At 42.2% G+C, this 11,468-nt stretch overlaps 1 protein-coding gene across 1 annotated transcript in view; it reads right to left on the bottom strand.

Annotated features, from left to right (window-relative positions):
- Positions 1–9,588: 9,588 nt before the first annotated feature.
- Positions 9,589–11,468, bottom strand: part of LOC130360732 (high affinity immunoglobulin gamma Fc receptor I-like) — a 56,687-nt gene continuing 54,807 nt past the window's right edge. Inside the window, exon 6 of the mRNA XM_056563302.1 lies at positions 9,589–10,061. Within this exon, the coding sequence (XP_056419277.1) occupies positions 10,036–10,061 (26 nt within the window). The 3' untranslated portion in view covers positions 9,589–10,035. The remainder of the gene's footprint in view (positions 10,062–11,468) is intronic.

Here is an 11,468-nt window from a genome sequence, read left to right as displayed (position 1 = left end):
CGCAGAACATAACATTGTTATTTAATACAACTTTTGACATGTTGCCCAAACATGTCAAAAAATTGTGTTGCTATAATGCAGCCATTCTGATTTCATGGACACCAAATGCATAAAATTAGTAGCTCAGTAGTCCTTGACATTTATGACATTTCTCTCCAGCCACTGACTGTGAATTGGCAACATTCTGCCTGTTTTGTGTATAGGCAGACAGCTGTCAGTAAGCAGTTCGTGGGCAGGGGGAGTGGCATGGCATAGCGCTTGTTCTACTGATAACAAGAGCTGTTTCATGTCCACATGAAGATTTTTTGAAGAGTTCACTGAAAGAAAGCATTTGTTCCAGTCTATGTTACTATGTTACTAGTAAAGTAAAATATTATTTATTTCATTTCCTCATGAAATTATAAATATATCTTCCCAAGCAAGTAATTATAAGTAATGCACCCTTGGAGAGCTTTAGGGTATGTTCACACTGCGAAATCTATGCTCACTGAATTCAGCGAGCCGAGATCCCGTCTGGCGGCCGCCGTCAAAAATACTTTGACGGTAGGACCGCGCACCACTGCGCTGTCTCCATTGATGGCTATGCAGTGCTCACTGACTTCCACGCAAAGAATGAAGACCCATTCACACTGATGGTAACGTTCACTGCGCGGAATTCCGCAGTGTGAACGTGCCCTTATAAAGCACAAATCAGAGAAAGGCAGAAAAATTATCTTTCCTGCATCCACTCTGTCTCTGATTTCTTCCCCTAACTGCCTCTGGCCCCCTCCCTTGGCCCCTCCCTTGGAGACAGAGAACATGTGACTTTTATGCTGTCTATGGCAGTTCTGTCTCTCAGTTTATGTAAGCCACGCCCCTTAGAAGCATCTGCACAGAAGAAAGATCTGATAACTCTAAGGGAGTGAGGGAGCTTAGTGGTCAGGAACTTGGCTGCAGGAATTGTTAGCTGAGCGGGGGAGAAACAGAGGAGGATGCTGTGTTTGGAGGAAGTGTCAAATGTGGGGGAAGCAGGAGAAATCTTGATGTGTGATAAGACAAACTGTGTCTCTTATGAAGCAGAGCTGTGTGTGTTAGTGTTTGTGTCTCTTATGAAGTAGAGCTGTGTGTGTGTCATGAAATAGAATTGTGTGTGTGTTTCATGAAGCCGAGCTGTGTGTGTGTCTAATAAATCAGAGCTGTGTGTGTCTCATGAAGCAGAGCTATGTGTGTCTATCTCTTATAAAGCAGAGCTGTAGTAAGCTATGTTACCTCTGAGACCTGGACCAGGGCTGCCATCAGAAATTTTGGGGCCCCTTTACACAACTTTATGCCTGCCCCCCTCCTTATCACCCCCCCCCCAATGCCCTACTCTCAGTGCCCCCAATAATGCTCCTACTTGGTGTCCTAGGGAGTAGGTTAGTGTGTTGGGGTAAAGGGTAGGGGGGTTGGGTGGTGGTGGGTAGGTAATTTCCCTTCCCCAATTAGTTAATGCCCCCATTAGGTAGGTAGTAAGTTGTGCCCCTGCTAGGTGGTAGGTAATGCCCCCAGTAGGTAGTGCCCCCTGTAGATAGATAGTAGGTTATGCCCCCAGTAGATAGTGCATCTAGTAGGTAGGTAGCAGGTAATTCTTCCAGTAGGTAGTAGGTAGTGTCCCCCCCCATCTGAGTAGTGCCCCCAGTAGATAGTGGCCCTAGAAGGTAGGTGTCCCGGGTAGGTTGTGCCCTTAGGTAGGTAATTCCACCAGTATATAGTGACCCCAGTAGATAGTTCCCCCATGTAGGTCATGCCGCCAGGTAGGTATTGCCCCCAGGTAGGTAATGCACCCAGTTGAGTAATAATGCCCCCAATTCGGTAATAATGCCCCCAGTTAGGTAATAATACCCCCCAGTTAGGTAATAATGCCCAGTTAAGTGATGCCCTCAGTTAGGTAATAATGCCCCCAGTTAGGTAACAATGCCCCCAGTCAGGTAATAATGCCCCCACATAGGTAATGCCCCCAGTTAAGTAATAATGCCCCCAGTTAGGAAATAATGCCTCCACACAGGTAATGCCCCCAGTTAGGTAAAAATGCCCCCAGTTATGTAATAATGCCTCCACATAAGTAATGCCCCAGTTAGGTAATAATGCCTCCCACATAGGTAATGCTCCAGTAGGGTAAAAATGAACCAGTTAGTAAATAATGTCCCCACATAAGTACTGTCCCCAGTAGGTCAGTTAGGTAAACATTGCCCCGATGTAGATTTTAAAAAAAAATTATAAAAATCCACTCACCTTTCCGCCGATCCTGCCCTGAGGTGCGGGAGTTCTCCGGCAGGCTGCAAGATAAAATGACATCATCACACGGCCTGCAGCGTAATGTACGCTCTTGTACATACTTGCGTATGCTATTCGCGTAATATACGTACAGGAGCCAGAAAATGCTATAGCCTTCACGTACATTATGTATTCAATTTGCGTACTGTCCATGCAGAAGCAGGAGACCGCTTTTCTGCTTCTGTGCTTCTGCTGCCGCAGGGGGGTCCATCAGGGCCCAGGCCCTCTGGGACCCCCCTGATGGCAGCCCTGACCTGGACCATACTACTTCCAAGGCTGGGACCTCGGAGTCTGCAACTTGCTCAGGGGCCCGGCTTACTGTAGCATCTCTCTGGTAAGCCAAGCCTCCTTTGCGACGTGACTCCCAACCAGTGTGCCTCTAGCCATTGCAAATCTACAACTCCCAGCATGCCCGGACTGCCTCTGGTTGCCTGGGCATGCTGGGAGCTTTAGTTTTGCAACAGCTGGAGGCAGTTCAGGCATGCTGAACCCTGGTTGGAAAACACTGATTATATATAATATACAAAAATATATTTATATGTATATATATAAGATATCTATCTAACACACACAATTACTTATATGAAAAAATACATATGTGTGTACAGTGGTCCCTCAACATCCGATGGTAATTCGTTCCAAACGAGCCATCGTTTGTGGAATCCATCGTATGTTGAGGGATTTGTGCAATGTAAAAAAGTAAAGTCATACTCACCTGTCCCTGCCGCTCTGGACCGCGTCCCGCCGCTCCCGATAGTGTCACGGGCCTCCGCTGGGCTCTCCTGGTCTTCTGCGGTCCTCTGCTGGGCTCTCCTGGTCTTCTCCGGTCCTCTGCTGTCTTCTCCGGTCCTCCACTGTCTTCCGCAAGGCCTTACTGGGCCTACGTAGCGACGTCATTACACCGCTGCATTCGCCGTTCCTATTGGATGATGGGACGGCATGCGCAGCAACGTATTGACGTCACCGGAGAGGGCCGAGAAGACACCGGAGGACCAGCGCTGGACCCGAAGGGCACCCTGGAGCATCGTGGAGGGGTAAGTAATACTCACCGCACCACACGGGGAACATTAAGCTGCTATCCGGCAGCAGCTTAAGCATTTTAGCCATTTAAGTGATGGCCCTGACATAAAAAAGCATTGTATGTCGATGCTGACATCGACATACGATGGCCTCTGAGAGGCCATCGTATGTCGATTTCATCATATGTCGGGGCCATCGTATGTTGGGGGTCACTGTATATGTACCGTATTTTTCACAGTATAAGACACACTTTTTCTTCCCCAAAACTGGGGGGAAAAAGTCGGTGCCTCTTATACGGCGAATGCACCCCTATCACGGCGGTCCCTGCGGCCATCAACGGCCGGGACCCGCGGCTAATACAGGACATCACCGATCGCGGTGATGCCCTGTATTAACCCTTCAGACGCGGCGATCAAAGCTGACCGCCGCGTCTGAAGGGAAAGTGACACCACTAACCCGGCTGTTCAGTCGTGCTGTTCGGAACCGCCGCAATTTCACCGCGGCGGTCCCAAAAAACACTGATTATATATAATATACAAAAATATATTTATATGTATATATATAAGATATCTATCTAACACACACAATTACTTATATGAAAAAATACATATGTGTGTACAGTGGTCCCTCAACATCCGATGGTAATTCGTTCCAAACGAGCCATCGTTTGTGGAATCCATCGTATGTTGAGGGATTTGTGCAATGTAAAAAAGTAAAGTCATACTCACCTGTCCCTGCCGCTCTGGACCGCGTCCCGCCGCTCCCGATAGTGTCACGGGCCTCCGCTGGGCTCTCCTGGTCTTCTGCGGTCCTCTGCTGGGCTCTCCTGGTCTTCTCCGGTCCTCTGCTGTCTTCTCCGGTCCTCCACTGTCTTCCGCAAGGCCTTACTGGGCCTACGTAGCGACGTCATTACACCGCTGCATTCGCCGTTCCTATTGGATGATGGGACGGCATGCGCAGCAACGTATTGACGTCACCGGAGAGGGCCGAGAAGACACCGGAGGACCAGCGCTGGACCCGAAGGGCACCCTGGAGCATCGTGGAGGGGTAAGTAATACTCACCGCACCACACGGGGAACATTAAGCTGCTATCCGGCAGCAGCTTAAGCATTTTAGCCATTTAAGTGATGGCCCTGACATAAAAAAGCATTGTATGTCGATGCTGACATCGACATACGATGGCCTCTGAGAGGCCATCGTATGTCGATTTCATCATATGTCGGGGCCATCGTATGTTGGGGGTCACTGTATATGTACCGTATTTTTCACAGTATAAGACACACTTTTTCTTCCCCAAAACTGGGGGGAAAAAGTCGGTGCCTCTTATACGGCGAATGCACCCCTATCACGGCGGTCCCTGCGGCCATCAACGGCCGGGACCCGCGGCTAATACAGGACATCACCGATCGCGGTGATGCCCTGTATTAACCCTTCAGACGCGGCGATCAAAGCTGACCGCCGCGTCTGAAGGGAAAGTGACACCACTAACCCGGCTGTTCAGTCGTGCTGTTCGGAACCGCCGCAATTTCACCGCGGCGGTCCCAAAAAGCCTGACTGAATAGCCGGGTTAGTGCTTACAGGACACCGGGAGGGACCTTACCTGCCTCCTCGGTGTCTTCTCCGTTCAGGGATCTCCTGTATGGCCGGTGCTCTCCTTCCTCGTCATCACGTCGTCGTGTACGTACGTCGGCGTGCGTAACGACGTGATGGCGGAGACGGAGAACGAGGATACCCGGCCAGCAGAGACGTTCCGGAGCGATGGCGACAGCGATGGAGCGACATCCAGGGCAGCGGTGACGGGTCCGGAGCGGCGGGGACACGTGAGTATTACCTCCTATGCAGTGGTCTTCAATCTGCGGACCTCCAGATGTTGCAAAACTACAACTACCAGCATGCCCGAACAGCCAACGGCTGTTCGGGCATGCTGGGAGTTGTAGTTTTGCAACATCTGGAGGTCCGCAGGTTGAAGACCTCTATTGCGTTCAAAATCTTTATTCTTTTAGATTTTGCACCTATAAATTGGGTGCGTCTTATACGCCGGTGCGTCCTATAGGACAAAAAATACTGTACTTTTCTTCAAATATATGAGTGCGTACAGTATAAATGCACTATAGCAATACTAAAATATACTACGTAGCAGTGCTTTCCACGTTTTCATTCTTTGCGCAGAAGTCCGTGAGCAATGCATAGCCGTCAATGGTGATGGTGGAGTGCCGTATGGTCCTACTGCCGAAGTATTTTGGCGGTGGCCTACAGATGGAATCCATCACATTATGAGTGGGAACATACCCTTAGGGGTTAATTTGACGCATAAATTTACAAACTTTTTATTAAGACGTACATCAGAAAAGTTATTCAAATAAATCTATAATGTATAAAATTTTATTGATGGTGACAGGTACCATTTCACACTGTCTATTTTTCATGTATTTGCAGCCAGATACGACAAAAATACGTCTGCTTTTTCAATTACTGACGGAAAAAAAAAGGCTGTAAATACAGACATATTAAAAAATATGTTTATATTTTTTATGCAGTTAAATGGCCTTAATGAATTGTATTGTTTAAGTAGAGAAAATTGCTGCAGGATTTTTCTTTGTATTATAACTTTTCTATTAATGGTTTGTTTAAACCTGAATGGAGCACAATGCATCACTTGTTATCTGTGTGCCATCATTTTCCATGCATGAAAGGGGTACTTCGGTGGAAAACATTTTTTTTTTAAATCAACTTGGGCCAGAAAGTTAAACAGATTTGTAAATGACTTCTATTAAATTATCTTTACCCTTCCAGTACTTATTAGCAGCTGTATGCTACAGAGAAAATTATTTTCTTTTTGAATCTCTTTTTTGTCTTTTTCCACAGTGCTTTCTGCTGACACCTGATGCCCATATAAGGAACTCCCCAGAGCATGAGAAAATCCCCATAGCAAACCTATGCTGCTCTGGACAGTTCCTGACACGGACAGAGGTGTCAGCAGAGAGCACTGTGGACAAGACAAAAAAGTAATTGAAAAAGAATAGAATTTCCTCTGTAGAATACAGCTGCTAATAAGTACTGAAATGATTGAGATTTTTAAATAGAAGTAATTTACAAATCTGTTTAACTTTCTGTCACCAGTTCATTTAAAAAAATGAACGGAGTACCCCTTTAAATTAGTTAAATTAGATTGAAAAATAAAAAAAAAACTGACAGATTAAATACAAATTGGGCCAAAAACCTGCAACAATAGTAAATCTGAGATTTCTTTTGCCTCACTTGACAAGAGGGTCTTAACGTAGTAGTGGGCATGACTTTTGTCCAAGAGAGCATTTTTGGGGTATACATATGCAAAGTATTTAAATGCCAAACTAATAAAGTTAGACTTGACAGTCTAAAAATGCACCAGATATTCAAACATCCCGAACCACTGTAATAAATCTGTGCATTAGTATACTGTCTAGTCAAAGTTTACATTGTCTATGATTTTATTATTTCCCCTATTGTATTTTGTATTTGACTATAATTTAGCCTCCTGCACATCTGGTCTTTATCTTTATCTCTTTGCCCTTGCCTTTATTTTCTTATTATATTTCTGTATTCATTGCTCCACCTTAGCTATAACTGTAAGACTGAATCTCTGGAATTGTGGTCGGAGAATTCCCGTCAGAGATTCCATTCGTGTAAACCAAGCCTCAGTCATGCTTTTAAAGGTTTATATTTATAATACCCAGCAAATAAATAAGTTCTTTCACAATATACCACCGAGTGTAACATATAATTCTATATTAAGGGTCTATTCAAACATCTATAGTATTCTTTGCAGATTTGATGTGCAAGATTTGAAGCTGTATTTAGTCATTTTGTCTACATTGGAATCTGCAGCATAAAATCCTTTGCATCAAATCCTGTAAATCAAATCTGGGCAGAATACTGTACGTGTGAATACACCATAAATGAACACATTATTGAGTATTTGAGTTTCTATTTATGATTAGTGAAATGTTCTATTTTTTGGAGTATATCTATATATATAATTTTCTCTATTTCTACTGGCAGAATGTATTTTAATAAATAAGTCTCATACTTTTCAGGAACAAAAATGCCAATGTCAATATTGAGCTCCATGGAAAGCGAAAAGGACAAATGAATGTTAGCAGAGACTGCTATCCCCGAGGCTTTTGTTTGCTTGGCTTTGTTTCTTTCCTGCAGACTATCGTCATTGTGGACATACTGTGAGCTACTGAATACATGGGAATAAGCTGCTATATCTGTTTTGCATATTTTTTAGGTATTATTTTTTTTTCTTGTAAGGAATTTCAAATGTTATTACAGATGATTACACAATATGTTTGTATCTTATATATAGCGTCCATAGACTACTATAGGCCCAGAGGTCAGAATCAGTAGTAAACTCTAGTCTATGCTTAAAGAAGCACTCCAGGTTGTTGCTTTTTTGAGCATATCATTCAAATTCAGTAGTTCTACAGTGCCATCTGTTTTATTCCAGCATAGCTGAATCCATGTGCTTTTCGCTTTGATCACAGGAAAAAAAAAATACAGAAAATCACAGTGTTTAATGTGTCCGAGAAAGTAGTTTGTCTTAGGTCAGCTGACTTCCTGTGAACTACAGATTGACATCCAGAGGTGTAGCTTGCAGCTTATGGACCCCAATGCAAAATCTGCAACAGGGCCCCATATGCCAATTATATTGCTGGTCTCTATTGTGGCAGATGTACTTTGGGGCCCCCTTAGGCACCAGGGCCCCGGTGCAACTGCTACCTCTGCAGCTATGCCCCTGATGACATCATCACCTATTAAATGCGTCCTAACAACTTACAGAATGTTCTGCCAAAAGTGCTTCTTTGATGGTAAGGTGTCTCCCTTCTTGGAACTCTCTTCTGTTAACCATGGTGGGATCAGTTCAAAAGAGCAGCTCTCTATTCTGAGGACGTAGCAACCCAAAAAAGTTTTGCACATCTGTATCCCTCTCTAGCTAGGAGCTGGAGTAGATTTCTGAAAATATTTACACCAAAATTTGCGACGTTTGTATGCCAGAACAATGGTGTATGAGAATGATTTATTCAATCCAATATATTTAGATGGCACAATTTAGCAAAATTTTTTTTTTGGGGGGGGGGGGGTGTTTTTATGCTGTACACTTTACAGTAACACTAATTGTTTTCTTCATTCTGTGGGTCAATACGGTTAAAATGATACCCATGTTTATATGCTTTACTATTTTTGTACTTAAAGATTTTTAAACAAAATGACTGTGTAAAATTGCCCTACTCTGACCCCCTATAACTTTCTCATTTTCCATGTACAAGGCTGTATGTAGGCTCATTTTTTACACTGTGATCTGCTGTTTTTATCAGTACCATTTTTAATTAATATTTTTCAAACGTGTTGTGTCCAAAAATTTAGCAAACTTGGTGTTTTGAATTTTACACTGTATGGGATAATACACATTACATTTTCATAGATCAGATATTTATGCACTTAGTGATACCAGATATATGGTGTTTTTTTTTTTCTTACATTTTTTTCAAAGGAGTAGTCTAGTGCAGACTACTCCTGCTCCGTCCTGCCCGGGCTGCAAAAAGATGAAAATGAACTATCATTCACCCTCCTACATTCCCGCAGAGCGCCGCTACAGCTGATTGGTTGGTCCTCTGGTCCGTCTTCTTCCTACTTCCGTGTGCACGGATCGTCACACAGCGCTCAGCCTATCACTGGCCGCAGCAATATCTGTAAATTCTTATAGGAGATGTCTATTTTCTTAAGAAACTATCCTAAAGCTTTAAAGAAATCAACTATACATAACTGTATTATTCCCACCAAGGCTTGCTTTTGTCCTCCTCGCTGGTTTGTTTACTTCCCTACATGATATTGATAACATTTTTGCACATGCACATCATCAATAATAATAATTTCTTTATTTATTACAGTGTCAGCATATTCTGCAACACTATAAACTCAAATTTGTCTTTCTAAATGCACCTATTAGTATGTTCTGGAGTCTGTGAGGAAACTCATACAAGTATAGGCAGAACATATAATGTCTTGTGAGATGTTGTCCTTGGTGGTATTTGAACTTAGGACCCCAGCACTGCAAGACAACAGTGATAACCACTGAGCCCCACACAACCAATGCAGTCACTGGCCTCACTCTTCTCTTGCCATATACTGTTATCCAATGAATGGCTGAAGTGGGTTATATTTTTATTATATTAAAAGCATAAGGATAATAAGTCAGACACCCTCTTAAACATTAAGATAAGAGAAATGTTATCATATATTTTATTGGCAGTAATAGAAATACAGAATAATAGAATATGTGCAGCAATTGTGGTTATATACAAAGGTAAGATCATTTCCTTGGTGCTTCTACTCATTGGCAAAATGATGACCAAAGAAATATAATAATCTGATCATTTTGTTACAATACAATGATACATAGCACTACAGTAGCATAATGCATGGTGAGTCTCACATGGGTATTGACTGGCAGGGACTCCAAATATACTGTATGTTTTGCTTTAAATCCTCATCTGTATGAACATAGATGGTCCATGCTGTTGGATCTTGTCACCCAATTGTTCATTAGGATCTAGAGTGATCTGCTGGTTCCATAGACATTATTCATTTTATATGATGGATAACGAAAATTGAATATTATAAAATTTTTTCTGATAATATTCTGCGTACTATAAGGTAAAGCTAGAATGCAAATTGCTATTATTAACCTTGTTGATCTTCCATGTAGCCTAAAAAAAATTAAGTTTATATTAATAATAAAAAAATAAAAAATTATATCAAATAAGAGAACAATCGCTACAGCATATTATGAACCAGAAAGGATTTTGTGAACTGTTAAAGGGATATTCCAGTAAGACAAAAATATATTTTAATATTACTATCATCAAGATATATATATAGGCTTGACAAGGCCCTGAGAGACGGTTGAAACGTCGTGGCATCTGATGAATAAAGCCTGACACGCTTTCATCTAAATCGGAGTGCTTTGCTTTGCTGCTATATATATATATATATATATATATATATATAACTGATATAGTGTAATCACTAATTATACTAATTGTACTGGTTTCAGCATGTTTTTGATTGATTCACTACAGACAGGAAGTTGTGTAGTCCTCTCATTGTCAGTGTGGTGTTGTCTCAATGGCTCCCGGGCTCCACCTTATCTTCTGACATAAAGCATCATCTTCTGCTGTCTCAGGAGACATGGCTGGATCTTGTCTCTGAGCTCTATTTCTTATTTTTGTGTTGCCATGTCCCCACAGCCATAACATTTCTTTTTTTACTGACTTTTTTGAGGGTTTATTTTTAGCGGGAACCAGCTGTACTTTTCATTAGTACGATTACGATACATGCTACCTTTTTTTGTGATAATACAGGTTTTTATTGGGAAAGGGGTATTTATTTATCTATTTATTTTACAGTGAAACTCACAGGCTGCCATACTTGCCAGACAGGAGGCTATCAGCTGTCCTCCTGCTGCCATGGCAACCATCGGGACCCCATGATTGCGGGGTCACCAATGGGGGGCAGGGGAGCCCTCTCTCAATCCTATAGATGCTGTGGTCAGTACTACCAGCACGATCTTGGTCTCGGCAACTCCAGATGAATCCTGGCTGTGATTGACAACCAGGTTTCACCAGCGATCTCCTGCAGTGCATCTCACAGAGTAGGAGATCAATAGGATGTATACAAAAATCCTACAGCCAGAAAAAGTTGGCAGATAGGACATATGTATATGCCTACGTCCTATAGTCAGAAGGGGTTAAAGAAAAGTGACATATCATCTTTACCTGTAATATAATTATTTTTATTATTTTAGGTGTACATTTCTTAAACTGCATATTTATGCATGAATTAATATTGGGTGATTAAATATTTTCTTCACCAATGAGCAAAGTGCAATTAACACGATATATATGTTAACTACATTCATGTTTTGCATTTAGTACATGATCTAGACAATGAAATTTCTTGTGCACCCCCACCAGTGTTTTTAGTATGTCATTTGTGTACATGTGTTTTCTTTATATCATACTGTTGGGGAGTTATTAAAAAAAAAATATATATATATATATATATATATATATATATATATGCTTGAATAGTATTTATTGAGGGCAAAGGTTTTG

The sequence above is a fragment of the Hyla sarda genome, chromosome 3, assembly GCF_029499605.1.
Source record: "Hyla sarda isolate aHylSar1 chromosome 3, aHylSar1.hap1, whole genome shotgun sequence".
Classification (NCBI taxonomy): Eukaryota; Metazoa; Chordata; class Amphibia; order Anura; family Hylidae; genus Hyla; species Hyla sarda.
This window is presented reverse-complemented; position numbering and strand designations above follow the sequence as displayed.